Consider the following 24,068-nt stretch of genomic DNA (forward strand, 5'->3'; position numbering starts at 1 on the left):
TCGGCTATGGTTGTTTCCATCCAGCACACAATTTAGAAAATGGTTAAATGGCTATTGAATTGCACAAATCATGTGTGTGTTTTGGGGGCCGACTCCTTTTTTCTTCTTACCATTCAAAACCTCGGCCTAATGGGCAACCATGGATTTTCTCACTTTGCTAGCTGGACGCTGAATAATAAAAACCGACCATACCATGGCAAGCTTGTTGTTTTGTAACGGACCGTACCGTTCCTCCGTTGTCAAATTGGTTGGGAATGTGTGTCTCATTTTGGTTGTCATTTTGGTACAAAATGTGGTAGAAACGTTCCATGGTAAGGTGCGTACGTGTTTTCCTTCCAGCGCATATGGCTTGTTGTTTTGGCATCAAAATGTGGTAGAAACGTTCCATGGATGTACTTGTTTTATTAGGTTTCTTTACAAATGGTTTGTTGTTTTGGTATCAAAAGGGAAGTGAAATTGCCGTCGGCAGCCTATGCCAGCTATGGGATGGTCTCAATAAAAAATAATATTGCAATCATGAATCAAATGGATGGAAGTGATTTGAATATAACGGAAGAGCATGCCATGCATGTGTAATGGAGTAACACCGTGTGCTCTCTTTGTGCTCCCTATAGATGATCTAACGGTTGGATTGGTGTGCATAGCTATGCACCATGGTAGCCCACTATTTCCCATATATATATATATATATATATATATAGAAACTCTATTAGACACCCTAGGTGCAGAATAAGTAATTCTGCACCCGGGTCGGTTCACCGAGCCAGCCCAACTCTGCTTCGGGTGCGGCTCACACCGTGGCAGGCTCCGCTCGATGTATTTTTTTTTGGGTTTATTACGTCGTTGGTTTTTCATATCGTGGGGATCTGGACGTGCGTTGCCCGCCGATCAGTGTTTCGAAGCTCAGGCACACGCTCCTCCAGCTTGACAAATCCGGCGACCACCGGCGACTCGCCGCTGCCGCCCGGAGAATCCGTGCCCCAGCGCACCCCCACCCGGAGAATCCGTGCTTGACTATATGATGCTCAATTTTTTTTTTCATTATTTAGCAAATCCGCTATATGGCTATAGCGACTATAGCCTTTCATAGCTTCAAAAAAAAATCGCAGCTATCGGCTATAGCCGGCTATTTTAACTAGAGCTCAAAAATAGGAAAATAAAACCGAGCTCAGCAAATGCAATGGACTCCACGTATGGCAACAAGAAGATTAAAGGCAATATTAGTGTCCCATCTAAAGGTGTATATGATGCCCCCATAGGGGGCCTCACAACGCTTTGGATTTTGGGCCGTTAGATCGAGCTGATGTGGCGCGATCTCGGCCGGCCGTTCGTCCAGGGCGCTGAGGCCCTCCCGCAGACCCACTTTTTATCCATGGGTCGTGTGAAAGCCCGCTCGGCCCAGACTCTCGCGTCGCGCGTGGCTTTCTCTCCAATCCCGTCGCTCCCTCTCCCCTTCCAATCCCGCAGATGCAGCCGCCGCCTCCCCAGCTCCCTCTCCCTGCTGCCGAGCTCGCCTTCGGCCGCCGCTCGCCCCGCAACCGCGTGTCGTCGGTTGGCGGAGATGGCTGGGGTGGGCGGGAGAGCGCCGGCGACAGGGAGGCGCACGGGGGCGGGCGGGCGCACGGGGACGGCGGCCGGGAGATGGAGGGCGGCGACCGGCGGCGGGGAGCAGCGCCGGAGGGGCGGCGGCCGGAGGAGCGGCGGCCGGAGGAGCGGCGGCTGCTGGGTGCAGATTCATGGCGACCTCACAGCGACGGGAGCCGCTTCCGGCGATGGAGCGGCGGAGCTCAACCGGCAATGGCATGTTCAGATCGTTAGCAGAAGGTTCGTCTCTCTCTGGCAGTTGATGCGGGAGAGAGCAGGCGTCATATGAGGATGGGGATCTTGACCGAGGCAGAGAAGCAGCAAAAGGAAGAGGTGAACTGGAAGCCGATTCTTCTCCGGCCACCGACCTCACGTCGTAGGTCACGGGCCGCCGCCGCATCGCGCGAGGTGGCGAGTCTCTGCCACCGTCCATGCTCCTCTTCATGGACTTCTCCTCATGGCTGAGCTATGTCGCTTCTCCTCATTAAGATTCGGCCTCTTCCTCCCCCACAACTGAGGTAATGGTATCTCTCCCCCTCTCAGTTCTGATATCTTTTCTTCATTTAGATCTCTGGACTCATGCAAGATCTATCTGAAAACTAGATCCGAACATTGTGACTATGAATATGTTTGGCTTAGTCTGTTGTGTTTACAGGTTTATCAGTGCTTGACAGATACTGCAGTATGATGTATAAATTATACTGTAGGAGGTAGATGAAGACATTCAGGTGAGCTATTTTCTCACTAATTATCTGCTATTTGTTTTCTTAATCATGAGACTGAATATTTGTGTCTGATACGGGAATCAACATAGGTCTAGGAAAAAGAGAGATTGCCACTAGAAAAAGGTGGCTCCACAATTAGTCAATACACCTTTAGGATTATAGAGCTAGTGAGCACGTCAGGTTTTTGTTAGAATTTCAGTAGCTTTGCTTTAGCATTTAGTTAAGACTCATATTTTCCTATATATTTTGTTGGCATTTTATGGTCTATCATGAGCTCAAAGAAGCCTGATGGTGTTCTTTTTTCATGCCCGACTGAGATGACTGAATCTGTACTCCTGTATGTGGACAGAGACACATGTGCAGAACCTGTGATGCAAAATGCTCTGGGTAGTTTATCATATCAAGGTACATCATATATATTATGTATGCCTTCCAATACAACTACATCTTCTTGCAGCTAATTTTGAATGTTTATACATATTTAACTTTTTTACGTAGTTCTCATATCCAAACTTGTATAATACATGTATTTTCTTTCTGACTAGATGCGATCTGTTTCTAATATGCAGTTCTAATCCATACTTGTGTAATACCTTTTATTGGTTTGTTATTCTCTCTGCACCGCCAAATTTCCCACTTCATGGCACGTAGAGGGAAACAATAGGAAATACACACCTGTTGGTTTGTATTAACCTTTTATTCGTTCAGCAAGATACTTGCAGCATTCATATTATCCCCTGGTTCTGTAGATAATTTAGCCCATCCAATGTCTTGTACTGAATGATTAACTAGCTAACAGCTGAACTAAAACAATTGTTTAGGTAATGAGCCATACTCCATGATTGTTTGTTGTTGTTGTTACAGCTTGTAATTATGCTTCCTGGACTGCTGGGGCATCCAGCCTGTGTCTGCTTTCCGCGTCATTTCTTCAGCAACAATCAATATAGGTACATTCTAACTGTTTACTACTCTCTGGCATTATATGGCTTGTACTGCAAAGTACTTTATATTAGTCTTCTGCCTCAAGAAAAATGAAGGCCGGCATTAAAATTTATATGACTAATTTATTCACTGATTATATTATATTATAGCAACAAGGCACCAACCTGCTGGCCACCGTTAGTTTTAGAGAATTCAAATTCTGGTTTGGATGGTCAAAAATGAGTATGAGTTGACAGAGGGGAAAATGATTTTGTACAAGAAAAATAATTAAATCCTACTCATGACAACGATGTGCATGGATTTGCTACATGATGTTTGATTTTATTGGGACATGTAATTTGTTAGCTGGTTCGTGTTTAATAACAATTTTGTTTTTCTTTATCCTTACATGGTTACCAATTTTGTGATTGCTCAACGTTTATTTTTTTAGGTTTCATGACATCCCCTCCAGGGAACAATCAGAGGGAAAACTTGAAGACTCTTTAGGTTATATGGAGGATGATTCATGTGGTCAAGTGTATTGTGAGGTATTTAAGCCTATTTAGATCTTGGATAATTTTTTAGTATTATCTTTGGGTGCTTCTTTTCTCTTGCCTGAGTAGGTCATCAAAACGATAAATATTCATATTTTTTAAATGATGGCATGATGGTTAAGCGTTGTGTTTTCTTTGATACTCTTTTGATCTTGAACCCTTCTTCTGATCCTTGTGCTCACTGCCTCTGTTTGTATTTGGTCATAATTCAGTACCCTTCTTCTGATCCTTGTGCTCACTGCCTCTGTTTGTATTTGGTCATATTTTGTCTCCCAGATTGTGATGATGAATTGATGACTGCATGTATTGAGCCGCTCTCATGTGAGTTACTATCTTTTCACAGTGTGATTGCTATTAGATTAACAAAACTTATCTCTTGTCTTCTCTTTGTCCCGTCTTCCGTAGGGCAGGCCTTCGTGCCCGCCATTGTCAAGTTCTCCATTAGTATGTTTGTTCGATTCGTTTTCTTTCTCTATTTGGGGTTACAAAGGGTCATGCTAGGCGTGTCCAAAAGCTAATGCTAAAGTACACTAATGAGATCGCTAAAATATATGTTGATGCATGCCAATGTAATTTATTTAGTTGTAGATCTGTGTGGCCTGCACTTCTCTTCCTGTTCACAAGAGGATATTTTCTGAAATCTATATGATGTTTCATTCAGATTTCATCTTTTAAACGTAATTGAAGTCCTTGAATTAAACTAATATACTCATGACATGCATCTTATTGTGTTTCCTTTGATTTATGCAAGGTTCATTCATGAGATTCAGTTCACAAGGTTCTTTGAATTAAACTAATATACTCATGACAGGCAAATATTTCTCAGGTTCACACCTCTGTTTCTGTAATTAAAAACTTGTGTGTTGCTTATTTGGTGCTGATGATTAATATTCATATGCAAGAATATATTCCGTGGAGATTATCTTAGTTAGTCCTGATTACACCTGAGTGTGCAATTGAGCACCTACATCAGGTAGGTTGTTTAGTAAGAAATGTAGCGATGCCCTTGCAGCAAAATACTTATTTCAGTAAATGATGCCAAAAACTTGTTTGAGTCACTGCCACGAAACAATTCATCCATGCGTTTTGGTTCAGATAGTGCTATGAATCATTTAGCCAGCTCTAGATTTAACGTGTTCCATCGTTCTGAACTGTCATATGCACATGAGTTGACAGAGGGGAAAATGATTTTGTACACGAAAAATAATTAAATCCTACTCATGACAACGATGCAGGAAAACAATACCAGTGGAGGAGATCCCAGCAGTTGACTTGCAGCAGTGTGGAAGAAGGGCATGAAGATCAAGGAAGGGACCTGCTGCATACAATCACGCCAGACCTGGTGTTCATCATCGATGATAAGTCGCACAAGGTGTTCACCCGGTACGGAAACTACTTGGTGACCATGCATACTCACAAAGCAAAGGATTTCCTATGTGGTTATGTTATTTCCCCTTTTGGCTAACGACAACTTTTGTGTTCTTTTAATTTTGTTTGCTGATCTACTTGTGCGGATAAATTACTGTCAGGTGACCAACTTGGATGTTATTATTCTTATTTTTAGCATACGGTAAATCTATTTTCTCTTGCTATGTGCTATTGTGCAATTATACACGATATGCGTGTGTGTGTAGTAGCACCACTGCTAAGGAAAATTTTCAGTTCCTTTATTCAGAACCATTGCTGCATGTGGTTTACGAATTCTTTGAAACAATGTAACGTGCTTCCTTTTCCTTCTGTATGCACTTATTATCATTTGCTTGAGCTACAATTTTGGATGATCATTGTCTCATCACGACTTAGTTTACAGTTTGATCTTATTAGAAACTTCTTGCATTCACTTGCCCTATATTTTGTGGGCGACGTCACGCGAGGAGATTGGTTGGGTGGTGTGAATGGAGATACAGGTTCTGGATTATTTTATATAGTGCTAGGAATTATTTAGCCAGCTCTACATTTTAGCGTGCTCCTTCATTCTATATTATTTACTGTCGTGCACATGTGGTGACAAAAGAAAGCAAATTATTTTAACATAATACTCCTACTAACAATCACAGCTACTCTCCATTTCAGTGTCGATCTGCTCTTTCAGGTGTTGCCGGATTGGCTCAATTCTTCCTCACGCGTCGTTGGAAGGCTCCTTTGCGCCTCGCCGAAAGGTTGTCAGGTCAGCTTGTATTTCCCTCAAGATTGCTGGCCGCATTGGTACCACATAGAGATTCATACCTTAAATTTCCCCGTTGGGAAAAGTAGCGTATTATTTTGCTTTTTGTATGGCAAGAATGGGCGAGAGCTTTTCCTCGGGCCTCGGTTCATCTCGATAGGCTGTTGAGGAACTGTACCTAAGCTGGATCAGGGAACTAACGATACTCCACTCTATTGATTGGCTACCAAAAAAAGCAATTACACTACCCCTATTGAGTATCATTGTCAATAGATTGTTGTCGAGGCCGAGTGTGTGCCCTCGAGCACATGTTGCGAGAATAACTAGGGTACTTTTTGTCCTTCAAGCATAGTTAGTATACGTCATCTGCAAGTAAGATCTTGGGTGCTTTCCTTCTGATTATTAGGTGGTATCATCTATTTATTGATTGATATCATTTTGAGACATATACTTATCGATTTCTTGGTCTCGGTAGGACACACAAAATCTTTGTCATTTTGCTTCCTAATTTGAATTAGGAACTGAGTTTGTACTGCTATCCCTGGCAGGGCTCCTTCGTGCGAAGAAGCATCGCCTTCTGGGTCGCGCGACCTTGGCGAGGCGGAGTGGCAGCAGTGATTCAGAGCGGTGGAAGGCGTTGTGGCGCGGTGCCAACTGCGTGAGAGGTTGGCGGCAACTTTCTGGCCCGACCTGGGCTGGACGGGCCATGACCGTACACCCCCCGATCCAATATCCTTCCACCCATCCCTCCGCTGGTGGAGGACGCCGTGCATGCGAGCAGGAGCCTATTGTTGTTATGGTCTATAGTCGACGGCACCTCCTTACCAAGTTGTAGTCGCTTGGTGAGGATGATCGTGTATGTGTGTGTCATGTGTGTTCCTCCTTCTGAAGATTGTATCCCTGATGTCTTCTTCCTGTTCAATGAAATCGAACGCAAAATTTCTTGCGTTTTCTTGAAAGAAAACTAAAAAACATATTACCATTTTCTCATTTAATTTTTATCACCGTTATATAAAATGTAGACCAATACGAATTCTACGGGGTCGTGCGCCAAGGCGCACATCAAAATCTAGTTATTATTATTTCCAACAGGCCACCCGGCACCCGGCTTTCTAGTTCCGTAGAAAATGGTGGGATATATAAAAGGCGCAAAGAGTAATTCTCATACGTGTAAAACGGGTTACCTAGCACCTCCGAGGATTCGTTCGATCTAGAATTCTTGATGTGCCTTCTCTCTTTCCGTTTTTGCTACTACAGATTCGGGAGAGTATATAGAAAATGAAACTGGTTTTCGGGAAGAAGCTACTTTTGCCTCGAAGAAGGCATGTTGAAAAGTTCACAAGTTCTCGCTTTTAGCTGCTACTAGGATTAACGAGTATAGAAACAGACTGAAGGAACCTTCACGAATTTAGGATGGGGCGTAAGGAAAGAACCCTAGGTAGACTCCATGAATTTTGGTCTCGGGTGGACGTCCAAATGTAGTACTTTTTTAAATTTCGTGAATTTAATTTGACAGTTTCAGGAATCTGTATGGGAATGAGTATTTAGTTGAAATAAAATGTGGAGATGTGAAGGCGCCACACATGCCTACACCTACAGCTCCCGCTGCGCCGCCACACCAACAACATGTTTGTGGTGCATGGACTGGAAGATGACGAGCAAGGCAAGTGACCATTATATGAACAGCAGGTCATATAGTTACTTCACAGCTGGTCTAGAGGCGCAACAGAGGGAGAACACCATTCAAGATGGCATGGAATGAGACAATAAATCGAGAACTCTGGAAAACTTGTAATGTGCTATTACACACCTTTTGTTACATTTGCTATCACTAGACTGATATTGATATATTGTGATACAATTGTGTTGCTCAAATAGTTGTATTTTGAAATGTTATGCCGTCCAATTTTTTCATGTTATGTGCAACAACCCCACCAAACAATGGTTTTTTTGTGCAACAGCAATTTGCAAATTCTAAATACACCTCCTGTCCTCCATGTTGGATGCCATGTCAACAAGAAAACTAGGCTCCATTTATAAGAAATCTTGTTAACTCTCCGAATTGGCTGATTTGGGCTAGGTGCAACAAATTAGGCAACAAAGTGTGCTACCTGCAAAAAAGATGTTGTTTCTGTGTTCTGTGCAACAAAAGCCACAAAGTGTGGTGTAAGCTGCAATTTTCTCCTAGCCAGTCTAACATCGATAACTAACATCTGACGCAGTACTACCAAATTACAGTTTCATTCTAACACTTCTGTAACTAACAAGGTTGGTAAGTCAGAAAACAATGCAATGAGCGCTATTAATTGTATTGTGCTGGAATGTTCATGTGTATTTGGTAATGCCAAACTTGTAAAATTCTGTTGTCTTCTGCACTTTCCATGTGCCTGATCACGATATTTTTAGCAGAATTGGACATTTTTCCTTGGCATACGCAGCTAACCAATGAAGCTAGTAATATATCTTACGTTTTCTTTGTGCCACGACCATGCTTTCTGCTTATTATCTTTGTCATTTTGATTTGGTTTCTTTTGGGCTTTAAATCAAAGCTGAAACCGTGTAATTCTGCGTGTCAGATCTACAAGTTACCATTGAACTTTCTCTGTACTTATCACTGGAGTTAAAAGACACATGCTGATGTATAGACTTTTGTGGTTTTAGAGTGGATATGGTGACTCAGGAATCATGCTCCCAATGCATGAACCGATGGACGATGGTGCTATGTGACATGGAGAAAAGTAACCACACGCAGTGTGATTTCTAAATAACTTTTTCTTTGCGAGTATTGCCAATTCTAATCCCTGAACAAATTAGGAAACTAAATTCCCTAGAAAAGATAATAGGCTCGAGAAGAGTCCGACTTTAAATTAATAAAGCTACACCGGCAACATCCAAACAAAGTACGAACAACACCGGATACAACCATACGAGACGACACACAAACCACGAACACCTCGGACAACAGAAAAGCATGAGTCAGATACAGGCACAAAGCATAAAGAACACCATAACAACATATCTACGCCCCAACGTAGACATACACAAATTCCCCTAGAAGATGCAGTGGATTTTCATTGATCAACACATTTGTTTACACAAATATTGATTTTTTTATGATGACACTCACTCACTCACTCAGGTTGGCGATGATATGGTTCATTGCCTCATTGGTTTGGCACCCATGTACTTAAGTTACAGTTAACCTCCAAAACAAACAAATTCACCATTACGAAAGGTAATTCTTAGACCACATAAATGTAACAATAAGAGTCCGACGACGCGATGACAAGCTCAATAAAACAATCTGGGCTGCAATAATAAACATGACTAGAACAATCGGTACTGCAATAACAAACATCTGAAATTGAACTGCATTAATCCAGTAGAAGCAAGTGGTGGATAACAGGCTCACATGGAAGCATAAACGAGCCTCCGGAATCATGACGGTAGACGGCAGAGTAATTGATAACCTGGGACACCGCCATTGCCATCTTCAAGTCCAAGGCAGCTAGGATGAGCATGCCCGCATCATAGGTGGCCATGTCAGTTCATACGCATACTCCGGCTCATGGCGCTTGTCTCGGAGTGCGTCGAACTCTACCTTGTCCGACATGACAGAAGAGGAGAGCTCGCCGGCCTCCTTGTCTAGAGCAATAAGAATGCCGACACCTCCGTCTGTCCAGTAGGCGGTGGACCCATCGTCACTGCACCCTCCGAAGCGGATGTATCCCCTCAAGCCCCGCACAATGCAGCCAGGCGCGCCGCCGGAAGTCCATCGGTTGGTGATGGACGAGAACATGCAGGCCCTGGCAATGCCAAGCCCCACCCCCACGGAACAGACTGCGCACGTCACCCCGAAGTTTGACAAGCTGATGCTAGCACTCGCGTCCTCGCCGTCCAGAAGAAAGGCCCCCATGAACTCGCGGCGGTGGAACCACGCCGAGCGTGGGATCATCCTGTAGCGCCGCGCTAGAGGATCGCAGATGACGAGGGCTGAGCCGTGCTTCGAATCTAGAAGGAGCAAGAGGCCTCCACGAACGTCAGTGAGCTCCCAGATAAAGTCGCCAAATTGCCGCGGGAGGAAGTCGAGCCCAAGGTTCCGCGCGGCGATGATGTCCACCCACGGCGAGGGGGAGGGAGAAGGAATGAACACCGGGTTAAGGCCAGGAGGAAGCCGGCCGTGCAGACGCTCGTCGACCTGGTAGTGGCCGACGACGTAGGAGACTGACGAGCCACGGATGACGCGGCGCCAGCACCTACACGTGCACGCTGCGCGGATGATGTCGGGAGGCGAAGTGAGGCGTATGAACACCAGCTCCAAAAGTTCATCCGGTACATCTTCAATCTTGGTTAGCGGCACGGCTTTCTTCTCAACATTCTTGCGGCGACGGCGACGTCTAACGCCGTCCCCCATGGCCGGCTGCACCTAGCAGGCGAATAGATTCTTCGGTGGAAAGTGACGCATGTATATATACCACAAGTCATCCCGTACTTTAAAGACGATAATCGCTTGGGTTCCCAATAGTACCATTTAAATCGCCTCCTCGGAGGCTGGTTGCCTCATCGGAGACTGGTTTTGAGATCGGTTTCACACGAGGAATAGTTGAACGCAGAGTAAGCTGAACGCGCGAATGCATGCATGGTTTTAGATGGGTTTCACACGAGACTGAATGGCAACAGAGGTGTATACGATTGTTGTTTGCCCAATCTGGGTTTGTACTTTGTTGTGTGATCGATGCAAAAGGTTTATGGTTGCACCGTACACTTAATTTGGAGCAAAGTTTTCATTTAGCACACGCGGTCTGGTTGCTTGCCTCGTCAAGTTCATGTAGACGTGGAGAAAACCATGCATTACTAGTGGGGAATATTCATAATCTTCAGAAACAGAAATTATCCATCTTTTTAAAACATTCTTGCACATGAGGAGCTCAATCCAGGCCATTTGAATCCTGACCGTCCGATCATATCCTGATCAGGCAGAAGGCTGACCGTCCGAAGGTTTTATCGCCATTAATGACGATGCTGGACGTTGCTTGGCCTTCTGCGTGGGCACTAATCGGCCCACAACGTGCATGGCCCCACATGCTCAAAAGTGGGGGCGGCAGAAGGTTGGCCGGCGACGCTTGCAACATCCATCAATGCCCCGCCGCTTAGCCTTCCACCCGCGCCATTGATGCGGAAGGCGTCGGAAACCAGTGCGGGCATTGATGGTGTGGCCCTATGTACCGGTCTTTGCGCCGGCCTCTCCCACACAACCACCGTCCCTGCCCCACATCGCCACCATCGTCGTCATCGCCCAAGGATGCCGAAGCTGCCACAGTGGTTCAAGAAGGCGGCCAATGACCATGAGGCCGGCTCGTCCACGGGACGTCGCCGCTAGTCGTCGCCGCCTCGGACTCCTCGCCTCGCTCGGAACCTGCCGCCGCCTCCGAGTAGCGGAGGTCCGCCAACACCAGCGGCGGGAGAGGCACCGGTGATACTTCCCGTTGGGGGAGTGCCAATGCCGGTGGCGCGAGGTGGACCCAATACTCTACAACAATGCCTCCCTGCCGGGAGGCTGACGGCTCAATAGGAATAGGTCTACGGTGTCGCCATGCTCATCGACGGCCCAACGTTCGGCGTTGAGATGCGCCACCGCATCCAGTACGTGCCTCCTGTTGGTGATACACCACGATCAAGGCACACAATTTTCATGTGGGAGCACGAGGCTCCCTGCGCGACGCATGAAGTTAAGGACTTCATGCTGACGAGGACTACGGCGACCTCGCTGCGGGCACCGACGACAACAATGATAGCGACATTGAAACCGACGAGGGCGACGAGGAGGACGTCGTACCTCCAGCTGTGAAGCTGGAGTCATACATCCCAGAAGGTTTCGACGACGATGAGGCCACCACGTGCACCCTCCCCGCATCGAAGGAGGAGGCGCGGTGGAGATGGGAGCTCGGGATGGAGGATGTCCTCCAGCTCAGCACATTGGTGGCGCAGCACCAGGCGGAGCTACCAACACCTCCGCCGTTTCCACCGCATGCGATGGCTCATGCGCAGTGGATTGGCCAGATGCTCCCGCCGCCACCGCCACCGCATCAGGTGCCTCCAGTTTATCCGATGTGGCTGTAGCAGAGACCACCCGCGTGGCAGCCACCGGTGCCGCATACCCTGAGTAGCCTGCCTGGCCGCAGCAGGGCCTGTGGACGCCGCCCCCGGTTGTCGACCTCACCTAGGACGAGGATGAGGAATAGGCGGAAGGGCCATCACCACCGGCGAGCGCCGCGCCAACTCGCGTAGGTTAGCTAGGGTTTTCCTTATTTTATTCTCCTATGTAAATTATATTTAAATTAATAAATCTTTTAAAAATTTCACGCGTTTTAAAATTTTAAATTTCTAGTTTCATTCTCAGTCCTCAAGCGCGATAGGCCCGTCGGCCATATTTCTTTTAAAAAATGACCAGTGGCGCAGGTGCACCACTGGTATGTGACCGCACCGGCATGGTGCACCACGGGTTAGGCGCTACCGGTGGCGCATGCCCCTGTGCCACGGGCAACACAACTTTGTGGGCTATGGAAATGCCTTTTCCTACTAGTGCACAACAGAACGATGCAGCTAATATATCTAATCGTATGTTGCTAAAGGCTGAACCTGATGAGGTTCTTTCATTTATTTATTTCGTGAATGCGCTAGCACGTATGAATGCCTATCTATTGTGGTGATCGATACATGTTCTTCATCCCGCAGGAGGAGGTCCAGAAATTCAGAAACGAAACAGAAGTAAATTTTTGAGCAGTACTTCCTCACCAGTGTAGTTAGATTATGAGCACACTTTTGGGCTCAACATGACCAGCTGCAATTTTCTTGACACATGTGTGGTAAGTGCTGCGACTTGTGGCTGGATGCCAAGTAAGAGCTCTTTCCTTTGCCATTGAGCTTCTCCGGTACTCACCGGAAATGCTTCCGTGCATGCGAAATGGGGCCAAATCGAAATCACAACCGTTGCATGGCAAATGGATGGTCATCTGTGGGGTCCTCATATGTGCCCACTCATACGAGAAGATTTTCTTCTCTAAATGCACTACTAATTGTAAAACGAGAGCACAAATTTCACCTAACAAATGCAAACTCGTTTTTGTTTGCATATTTGACTTCCTGACGACGAACTCTTCGAAATGAGTCTAATATTTAATATTTTAAAATATATTTCGTGAACTGGATCTATAGAGTCCTCTATTATTTACGCATGTAGTCCACATGACAGGTTCATGTAATCCTGCGAAATGGCTTGCTGGATTTATAAAGTCCTTATTAATTTATTTAGATGGTACATGCAGTACTGGCAAGAGTACTGTTGATTTTACACACGTGACAGCTGTAGATTCTCTTTTCATGTGGGGTCATGCTGAACCGAATCTCGAGAAACATGAGTAAAAGTAACGGTTGTGATATCAACTTCGCCCCATTTCGCATGCATCATCTGCGGGTCGGGTACTCACTGGATTCAAAAGGAACCTGCTGCTGTATAGCTTTCTGAAGTTATAGAGTGGAAGTTGATTCAGGAATCATGCTTCCCATGAACCAACGGTGCTATCTAACATGGAGAGAAACAGCTAATATCCAAGTAATTGGAAAAATGAGAGTATGGCCGATGTCTTATCTCTGAACAAATGAAGAAACTAATTTCCCCGGATTGATCCTTAATTACAATTTCTACGCAAAATCTCATTTTGTGTGATAACACTCATCACTACGGGAAAAAGGGACGTTGCCGTGCTCCACTTTGCACGGCAAAGAGCCCTATACGCACGGCAACGGCTTTGCCGTGCGTGCCCTCACGGCAAAGCTTGCACGGCAAAGTCATCGACGGCAAAGCCATCTTTGCCGTGCGCATGCAACTACCGCACGGCAAAGCCCTTTGCCGTGCGCTGCCTTCTCTGCCGTGCGCTGCAAACGCTGCCGTGCTCCCACTCTTTGCCGTGCGGCACAATACTTTGCCGTGCTCCCACTCTTTGCCGTGCGCCGCTATACTTTGCCGTGCGAGGGTCGTTGCCGTGCGCCTCGCTTCTCTGCCGTGCGCGCCTTTGCCGTGCGGGCTACCCTACCACGCACGGCAAAGCCCCCTACAGGCACGCCTCCAGGAGCTCCCAGGAGCACAGGCTTGCGCCACGTGGCCCCTTTGCCGTGCGTGTGCACACGGCAAAGTGACCAAAAGTCCTTTGCCGTGTGCACACACACGGCAAAGGGGCCTGATTTTTTCATTTTTTTGCTGTTTTTCATTTATCCCTGCAGTTCAAATATTGCATTTCACAAATATAGCATATATATCAATATATGATCACCAAACACATCAACAACACCACAAATACGTCGAGCACACATAGTTCATGCATACAATCCGTTACATAGAGTCCATAGTCCATCCACACAAGTTACATAGAGTCCATAGTGCAATGTTCAATATTACAATCCATTACAAGCATACAATCCGACAAAGCGCACGAAGACCATGCCATCAACCTTGTCCTCCTCCGCTTCCGCCGGCCTCATCGTCATTGCCTTGTGACATATAATCTATAAGCATGTTGATGGAATGAACATTTGCATTTGCATATTGAACACTTGAACAAGTAGCGGGTTGGGCACAAGAGGACTCACCGCGGTTCATGCTCCGGATGATGTTCATGTTGTTGACGGTGATAGGTGTCCCCGGGGTCTGAGTGGGCGGTGGCGGCATCCACATGGAGTAAGGTGGAGGAGGAAGACTCCCCGGTGGAGTAGACAGAGCCGTATGGCTCATCAGCCAGCTCATACGTACTGCTTTGCTGCTGCATCATCTCGCTTCTTTGTTGCATCTGCTGCATCATCTGTGTCTGCTGCTGCTGGTACTCCAGAATCGTCCGCTCCATGTTCCGTGCGTGCTCCTGGGCCGCCTGCTCCTTCGCTGCCATCTCCTCCTACGTTGTGTTGCCGCGATGTCATTAACATTTCAATGGAAAGCATGTAAAGGAAATGTAGAGACCCGAGGAAGAACATACCCGTAACCGCTCGACAGCTAGATCCGAAGCCCGTGGCCGGGGCTCTACCTCAGGCTGGCCGCTCTTACGACCACGACGGATCTGGCGGAGAGAGGGAACCCTCGCTGGGTCGACGCACCCGTCACCAAACCATAGGCGGCCATGCTTCAAGCCTTCTCCCGCAAGCACCGCGACCTCAGGGTCAAAGTCCTCGGCCTCTGGATTGGCCTCCTCGCCGTACTTCTGCTTGAACTTGGAGACATACGACGTGCACTGGGTCTCGGATTGCGGGTTAACCCACACGGACCCCGTCTCAGGATCAGGCGTCTTCCTTTGCTTCATCTTCTTTAGCACGGCAAAGACGTTAGGCTTCGCTCTGTCCCGACTTCCTGCAAAAGAGAACATGTAATTGAGTGAAGTGACACACCCTTGGAGAGTTAACAAATATATAACATGAATTCAAAGAATGAAGGAACCATTAATTTGCTCACCTCCTTCTGCAGGTGAAGAGAGATGGGGATGCTGCCTTGGATATGCGATCCACCTCGCATCTCTGCCCGCTTCTTCTTGCCCTCCTCGTGCTTCTTGAGGTCGGGGGCATGTCCACCACATGACCATCGCACGAAAGCACCTATCGTCGTTGCCGACGTGCGAGGAGGGTTCTACATGCACAAGATAAACCCATTATGGTAAAATAAACTACATGGCGATAAAGAAATCAATAACACATAAATGCAAATACACAGAAATGCGCCACGGCTGCATGAGCGTGTCGCGAGCGTCCTCCTTACTCATGTGGACGAAGCGGTCGGCGTGCCAGTCGCGGACGCATTGAACACGTGCCTCGTAGTGCATGCCAGTCACCCTCTTCCTTGCAAGCTGGTGTAGGACATCATCGCACGCATTCTCCTTGCCCTCGGCCCTCTTGAAGAATTTACGCAACATAGGTAAAACAAGGGGCATTAGTGCAATTATTGTGAACCAAGGAGAGTGTATGAATGGTAAGAAGTCAAAAGTCACGTACCCAGAATTTGGCAACAACCAAATCCGCCGCGGTGCCGCGGCCAAGAGGATCTTCCGCGAGGCTGTAGTGCGCCCACCTCCAAGCTACGTCGCAGCCACCAGTAGGGAGATTGACTATCCCAGGGAAATAAAATCTAAGTAGGCCCCCAAGGATGTTCGAGTACCCACGTGGCGGTCTCTGCGTCGGGTCTTCAAAGCTGAACGAGCTGCACCATGAAACGACAACATCAATATGTATGTGATAATAATTTTGATAATGACAAAATTGCGATAACGAAATGCCAAAAAATAACATGTACCTCCTTCCATAGGGCACAAGAACAACGTGCCTGTAGCGCCAGCTCTTCAGCGAGGAGCTGTGTTATCCCACGCCGATATGGCTTCCTATCACGTGGCCTCAGCCTCTCCAAAGCTGGAACGTACTGGTAATCCTCCGGCTCACACCACTCTAGGCTTGGATCAGGATCGAACACTAAGTTCCCCAACCCCTCATCCTCCGAGAGGTCGTCCTCGTCCCCCTCCTCCTCCTGGTCCTCCCCACCCCCCTCCTCCTCCTGGTCCTCCCCACCCACCTCCTCCTCCTGGTCCTCCCCACCCCCGTGGTGCTCCTGGTCCTCCTCCTCGTCATCATCATCGGCTGCGGGAGGGGGGCTAGGACTAGGAGTGAGTACCCGCGTCGCATTCTTCCTACGCGGCCGCCCTGTGGGAGCGACAGGAGGGGGGCTAGGAGGGGGGGTAGTAGCTCGGCCCTGCCTCGAAGTCCCTACACCTACCAAGTCCTTGAGCTTCTTTTTAAGACCGCCACCCCTTTTTTTTGGCGCCATGCTTCAATCACCTGCAAACACAAATGAAGAGAGTGGTTTATTAGTACGCAATATTGTAAAGAGATAAATATTAGTGAAAGCAACAGAAATATAAGTAGATGAACATTAATGAAAGCAACAAATAATGCAAAAGGATGAACATTAATTAATTAGTGGAAGCAACAAATAGCTACCATAGAGTTCTCTCAAACATAGCACGGAGTTCTTACAAATAACCTAGCTAGACAATCTCTATTACACGGAGTTATTACAAATAGGCTAGCCTCACAATTACTACTACATAGATCAGTAGCTTTGTGTCGCCATCCGTGATTGGACCGCGTGTCTCCTCATCGTCATCGGGCTCGGCGAACCAATAATCATCAATGAAACACGGAGGTGGTCCATACGCATCGAGGTCAATCCCTGCTTTGAACGCCTCGAGCAAACTCAGGTCTTCCGGGGCACGGACATCCTCGGCTTCATCTTGCATTGTCTCCATCCATGCCCGCGTCTTCTTGTTCATCGTCTACGACCATGTCATCGATAGTCGGCAAGCCGATTGTGAAATGGCCGGGGAGCCCTTCTTCTGATAAAACTCGACACTCCTTGCTGAGGGGTCTACGCGGCGGTAATCGTCCTTGTTTGGCGGGGCGGCCTATTGCGTGAAGGCACCGTCATCACAACATCCCATCCATGTAGACGTTTTGTCGGGTTTCTGCACGCGTACGGGAGATAGAATACTTGAAAGGCCTGGGTTGCCAAGATGTACACATCCTCTCCCTTATAAACGGAGTTCCTTTCAACTTCGACCAACCCAATTTCAGGATCCCGTCTCACCCGACGTGGGTCAAACCAATGGCATTTGAAGACGACGGGATTTAGCCCTTTGTGAAACCCGTAATTCAGCTCGTATATACCCTCGACTCTTCCATAGTAATGGAGCCCATCATCACCTTGACATACCACCCCACTATTTATTGTCTTCGCGTTGGGCCGGCTTGTTGTGTATTGATGGAGTGCAGAGCGATACCCGTTCACGTCATAGGAGTTGAACGCTTCTACGGAATGGTCAAAGCCCCTAGCAATTTTTCTTAGCTACGACTTCATCTCTTTGTCGGTTCTTGCCTACAAGTTTAGCACAAGAAGTTTAGAACGAGAAATGACCGATAAATGTAGGAAGTGCTAGCTAATTTGGATAGAATAGTACCAAATTACAAAACCAGCTACTGAAACCGAAACCGCCTCCCTTATCGAAAATTTGCTTGGATTCTTCCGGGGTAGGCTCCCTGTGGGTATTCTTCCAATGTATAGCCTTGAATTTCCTATACCGATGAAAAGAGGAAGAGTTAGCCACGAACATACGAGTGAACGTTTGCGAATAATTAAATGGTTCGCACTTACTCGATGTACGGCTTCACTTCGACCATGGTGTTTAAGACATACGAGTGGATCAAGGTCCGCTCAGGTAGGTCCGTTCTGTACGGCTTCGAGCCACTTGACTTGCCACCAAGCCCCACGAAGATGCTAAGCTTGGGTACTTCTTCATTGTTGGCGGCATTGTAACGGAGGACCGGGTTGTGCTTTGTGGGAATGTTGGGATCATAGTGCTTAGTGGTGAAGTTTGCCACCTCCACGTTCAGGACTGCCTCGGCTATGGATGCTTCGATCTTGCATTTATTGCAGTCATTTGTGAAGCTTTTGTGTTTCTCTCTCGGGACCAACCGGCCAACGGCCCCACTTCGGGCCCCCCTTTAAGCACTCCTCCGCGAGGTGCAGGATCATGTGTTGCATCGGATTAAAAAACCCTGGAGGAAAGATCTTCTCCAGATCGCAAAGCAACACGGGTGCCTCTTCATCCAGCTTCTCAATCACTTTAGTGTCTAACTCCCTAGCACAAATCTGGCGGAAGAAAAAACTCAACCTCGCTAGCACTCGCCAAGTCTTCTCAGGGACATAGCCTCGAATCATCACCGGCATTATCCGCTCAAGCCATATGTGGTAGTCATGACTCTGCCGTCCTTGGACTCGCAACGTTTCAATGTTCAGGCCCCTCATCCGGTTGGCTGCGAACCCATCGGGGAAAAACAAGGAGTCCTTCATCCATTGGAAGACCTCCCTTTTTGGGCCTTTGTGAGGCGAACGGAGCGTGTGGCTTAGTCCAAGTTTTTTTTGGCACCATTAGGTGGCTGCATGTTCAACTCCGGCCTATCACACCACCTTTCTTGATCAATTCGAGCCTTTATGTTATCCTTCGTCTTCTCAGTGTCCACAATCGTGCTCCAAATGGCTTCACTGATATTCTTCTCGGTGTGCATTACATCAATGTTATGCGGGAGCTCGAGAAACTCAAAGTAAGGGAGCTTCCATAAGCACGGCTTGTGAGTCCATTGGTGTGTCTCCCCATATCCTAAGAAACCATTCCCATCGGGGCTAGGCTGAAGAGCATCTAACTCGGCCTTGATTTCCGTTCCGGTCTTCGGAATTGGCTTCGGGCCACGGACAACACGGCCTTTCTTGAAACTCTTTACATCACTCCTGTATGCATGCCTCCGCTCAAGGAACTGTCGAGCTTCATCAAAGCATGAATACTTGCCTCCCTTGTTTAGCCAGAAGAAAGTCACGGCACATGCACTTGCTGTGGGCAAGGCCACTTCCCATGTGTACACCACCCGCAGAACAAAGCACGTGCTGGCAGGTCATGCAGGGACGTGTGGTACCACACATACATATCGAAGTACTCCTTCTTTGATGCGTCATATGTTCGGATCCCGCGACCTTCCCAGCCACGAACCAAGTCATCCACCAGCGGTTCCAGGTGCACATTCATGTTCTTGCCCGGGTATTTGGGCCCTGGGATTATCATCGACACAAACATGTTCTCTGATCTCATGCAGACGCAGGGGGGGAGGTTCATGGGAATAACAAACACTGGCCAACAACTGTATACTGCAGCCGACATACCATATGGATTGAACCCATCAGTTGATATCGCAACTGCTACGCTCCTCGGGTCACCTGCTTTCAGTGGAAATTTCTTCACAAAGTTCTTCCATGCAGTACCATCCGACGGATGTATCATCTTGTCGGTGTATCTGTTTCCTTCCACGGCCCACCTCATCTGGCACAGGCGGTATCCTCGGTCATGAAGAGCCGCTGGATCCTCGGTAGAAGCGGAAGATAGCGGAGGATATTCTTGGCAACCGTGGTCTGCCTCTTCTGACCATCACCATTGCGGTCTACCTCAAAGTACCTAGAGGAATTGCATTTGATGCAATAATTTGTGTCAGCGTGCTCCTCTCTGAATAGCATGCATCCCTTTGGACAAGCGTGTATCTGCTGAGATGACATCTTAAGGTCACTGAGCAATTTGGTCGAATAGTAGAAGTTTTGCGGCAAGAGGTGCCCTTTCGGCAGAAGGCTGCCTACGATGACCAGAAGTTCATCGAACCCATCTCTGCACAAGTTCCTATGGCACTTCAAGGCCATAAGGCGAGCGATGGCATCTAGTTGGGTAACCTCTGTATTTTCATGTAGGGGTTTCTGCGAAGCAAACAGAGCCTCATAATACTCCTTTGTGTTTTCCTCCGGGTCCTCACTTGTCTCCGCATCCCGAGGTGTCTCCACCTCTACATGAGGGCTTTCAGGCACATTACCATTAGCCAAGTTTTCTAAGCACCTATCAAAACCGGTGTCATATTCCCCCTAGGTTGAATCTGCCGCACCTCCTTCCTAGCACGTTTCTTTGCCTTTTCTCCATGGTAAGTCCAAATCTGTAGGACGGTGTGAACCCAAACTTGATCAGGTGCATACTCATAGTTTCCTTGTCCTGTGCCTTTCGGTTAGCGCACTTACTACAAGGGCACCAAACACTTATAGGTCTGCTAGGGATGGCAAACGCCCTATCCACAAACTGCTCGGTCTTTTCTCCCCATTCATCAGTATAGTTGCACTGACTGATTCTGCCATCGTACATCCAGCCACGATTATCCATCCTCTAATCAGCAACAAAACAGACGAACATAGCATTTATATATCAAATAGGAAATAAATGCATCATATATTTATTTATTTTACGCGTGCATCAACCTGAAACTCTACTAGGTGGGCTCCTAGCAGCCGCCGGATCCGTAGATTGAGTACGTTCTCCCAGCTCTACCCCGATCCGAGACAGAATTTCGGCAGCACCTCCCCGCTGCTCTCCCGATACACGTCTCGGCAAAAAGCCGAGAGGGGTGTGCATCCGGAGAACAACGGGGAGGCGCTACCGAAATCCTGTCTCGGATCGGGGTAGAGCACGGAGAACGTACCCAACTACGCATCCGCCGGCTGTCCCGATAAATGCCGTAAGAGTTACGGTTCATAATATGCGAGACCACTAATGCATATTTATCCGCGTAACCCTTACGGTCGGGAAGAGACGCCTAGGTATCGCGACAAACTTGGTGATCTAGACAAAAAAGAAAACCTAGGTACATGTAAAGGTGGGAGGGAGATTTATACCCTAGACGCGTGAGAGAATCGCCGAGGAAGATCCGGGACGCCGCCCCCCGTCAAACACCCCCACGGCGCTGCCCCCCGTCAAACACCCCCGCGACGCCGTCCACCGTCAAACACCCCCGCGACGCCGTCCACCGTGTCCACCTCGAAGCATCACCTACATAGCGAGAAAATAAAATAGTCATGCAAGTGAACACTAAATTCCCTAAGTCATATACTACACTAAAATCATCTATACAATAAAATCATCTACACTAAAATCTATACACTAAAATCCTCTAAATTTATACACTAAATGCATCTAAATTTATACACTAAATACATATAAATCATCTAAAATCCTAAACTACAATTAAATCATCTCAATCTATAAACTAAAATCATCTAAATGTACACTAAAATCATCTAAAACCTACACTAACACTCATCAATCCATGTAGTTTCAGCAGCAAATGAAATCGGAAGACATGCATAGCTAGCGGGGGCGGCGCGCGCTAGGGAAATCGGAGAGAGGAGGAGGAGAAAGAGAGGCATACCTGCAGGGAGGGTCGCCGGACCGGGGCGCCGGAGAGAGGCACGGGCACAGCAGCAGCAGCACCTAGCTAGGGGAGGGCCCGGTGGCAGCGGCTGCGCGGCGACGCATTCGGGCGGCGCGAGCAGCAGCACCAGCAGTCGAGGCAGCAGCTAGGGGAGGGAGGAGAGCGGCTGCAGCGTCGGCGGGGGGCGGCAGCGTCGGCGGGACGCGGTGGCGTGAGGTGGGGAGTAGGTGGTGGCCGCCGGAGATGCTCGGTAGGGGAGGAGAAAGGGGCGGCCTGCAGCAGCGTGGACGGCGGCGTGCTTGGCGGCGTGGACGGGGCGGGGATGGCGGCGTGGAGGCGGCGTGGACGGCGGCGTGGTCGGCGGCGTGGAGGTGAGTCCGGCGGCGGCGTCGTGGGGAGGAGGTCGCGCGGGGTAGGAGGTCGTGAGGAGGAGGCAGTGGATGGGGAGGGGGTCGAGCCACTCGTTCGGCCCCTTATCCGCAAGCTTTGCCGTGCATCGGCCTTTGCCGTGCGCGCATTGCTCTTTGCCGTGCGGCAAGAGCTTTGCCGTGCGCCTTGCTTTCTTTGCCGTGCGGCACGGCTTTGCCGTGCGGCAAAGGCTCTTTGCCGTGCGGTTTCTGGCTTTGCCGTCCGCAAGTGCACGGCAAAGTTTTTTTATTTATTAGTTTACCATTTCAATTGTCATATATGAGAATTTAGTTTTATTTCAAATTAAATTAAACTTGTTTTTCCAACATGAGTAATATTTCATAATGTTCTTATCATGTTTTCTTAAATCTATAGGGGTGCAAATTCGAGCACATAAATCCTAACACTAACCGTCGGGGTCACACATACCGCCGGAGCACCGAAACCGTAACCTGAACCCTAAACACTAGCCCTACCCCTAAACCCTAGCCCTCACCCTAACCCTAACCTAAAAGAATGAAAAGTTACATAGGTGCACCCTCGCGCGGAGAAATCTAGGGGGGTAGACCCGCCGGGGCACGCGTTCCGCTGTTTTGGGGGGAGGAGGGGGATAACGACCGCCGGAGCACCGGAACCCCACCAAACCTTGCATGTGGACCTATGCTATGTGTCAAAGTGTGGTGCAAGGTGTAATGGTGCAAAAGTAGCTCCCCTAAACCCTAGACCCTAAACTGGGGAGGCTTCGAGCACTAAACCCCTCTAAAACCCTAAACCACGACGCCGGAGCTGCAGAACCATGCATCATAAACCCTAACCCTAACCCTAAACCCTAAACCTATACCTAACCATAAATACTTACCCTTTAACCTAAACCCTAGCCCTAGCCCCTAAACCCTAGCCCTAACCCTACACCTAACCCTAACCAGTAGATCAGGCACACCGTCGATCGTGTGATAATGGCTCTAGCTGCGGGTATATGTGCCAAAGGGTCCCAATCTTGGTTCTCCATGTGTATATGTACTAAACAAACCTAAAAGAATGAAAAGTTACATTGGTGCACCCTCGCGCGGAGAAATCTAGGGGGGTAGACCCGCCGGGGCACACGTTCCGCTGTTTTGGGGGGAGGAGGGGGATAACGACCGCCGGAGCACCGAAACCCCACCAAACCTTGCATGTGGACCTATTCTATGTGTCAAAGTGTGGTGCAAGGTGTAATGGTGCAAAAGTAGCTCCCCTAAACCCTAAACCCTAAACTGGGGAGGCTTCGAGCCCTAAACCCCTCTAAATCCCTAAACCACGACGCCGGAGCTGCAGAACCATGCATCATAAACCCTAACCCTAACCCTAAACCCTAAACCTATACCTAACCATAAATACTTACCCTTTAACCTAAACCCTAGCCCTAGCCCCTAAACCCTAGCCCTAACCCTACACCTAACCCTAACCAGTAGATCCGGCTCACCGTCGATCGTGTGATAATGGCTCGAGCTGCGGGTGTATGTGCCAAAGGGTCCCAATCTTGGTTCTCCATGTGTATATGTACTAAACAAACCTAAAGGAATGAAACGTTACATTGGTGCACCCTCGCGCGGAGAAATCTAGGGGGGTAGACCCGCCGGGGCACCCGTTTCGCTGTTTTGGGGGGGAGGAGGGGGAGAACGACCGCCGGAGCACCGGAACCCCACCAAATCTTGCATGTGGGCCTATGCTATGTGTCAAAGTGTGGTGCAAGGTGTAATGGTGCAAAAGTAGCTCCCCTAAACCCTAGACCCTAAACTGGGGAGGCTTCGAGCACTAAACCCCTCTAAAACCCTAAACCACGACGCCGGAGCTGCAGAACCA

General features: G+C 48.2%; 3 protein-coding genes across 9 annotated transcripts; 1 reads left to right on the forward strand and 2 right to left on the reverse strand.

The window, feature by feature from the left end:
• The first annotated feature begins 1,389 nt into the window (after positions 1-1,389).
• Positions 1,390-6,938, forward strand: LOC139831133 (uncharacterized). 7 transcript variants are annotated; one of them, XM_071820460.1, is made up of 10 exons: positions 1,390-2,102; positions 2,240-2,312; positions 2,659-2,714; positions 3,174-3,256; positions 3,682-3,778; positions 4,061-4,105; positions 4,536-4,610; positions 5,020-5,167; positions 5,877-5,951; positions 6,497-6,938. In XM_071820460.1, exons 7-10 carry the CDS (start codon positions 4,589-4,591, stop codon positions 6,564-6,566), a joined length of 315 nt encoding a protein of 104 aa, XP_071676561.1. In that variant the 5' UTR covers positions 1,390-2,102; positions 2,240-2,312; positions 2,659-2,714; positions 3,174-3,256; positions 3,682-3,778; positions 4,061-4,105; positions 4,536-4,588; the 3' UTR covers positions 6,567-6,938. The 7 variants fall into 7 exon arrangements, 2 of the variants coding, with proteins under 2 accessions (XP_071676561.1, XP_071676560.1); XM_071820459.1 differs by having other exon boundaries at positions 1,391-2,102; positions 5,858-5,951; XR_011745788.1 differs by lacking the exon at positions 4,536-4,610 and having other exon boundaries at positions 1,393-2,102; positions 5,877-5,943.
• A 2,518-nt stretch (positions 6,939-9,456) lies between these two features.
• Positions 9,457-10,362, reverse strand: LOC127304346 (uncharacterized). Its single transcript, XM_051335033.1, has one exon. The coding sequence runs from the start codon at positions 10,360-10,362 to the stop codon at positions 9,457-9,459; it is 906 nt and encodes a 301-aa protein (XP_051190993.1).
• A 4,373-nt stretch (positions 10,363-14,735) lies between these two features.
• On the reverse strand, positions 14,736-16,285 carry LOC139831820 (uncharacterized). Its single transcript, XM_071821157.1, has 4 exons — positions 16,276-16,285; positions 14,975-15,342; positions 14,779-14,893; positions 14,736-14,743 (listed from the first exon to the last, which is right to left on the reverse strand). The coding sequence occupies exons 1-4, from the start codon at positions 16,283-16,285 to the stop codon at positions 14,736-14,738; spliced, it is 501 nt and encodes a 166-aa protein (XP_071677258.1).
• Between the last annotated feature and the right edge of the window lie 7,783 nt (positions 16,286-24,068).

This window comes from Lolium perenne, chromosome 5 (genome assembly GCF_019359855.2).
Source record: "Lolium perenne isolate Kyuss_39 chromosome 5, Kyuss_2.0, whole genome shotgun sequence".
NCBI lineage: Eukaryota > Viridiplantae > Streptophyta > Magnoliopsida > Poales > Poaceae > Lolium > Lolium perenne.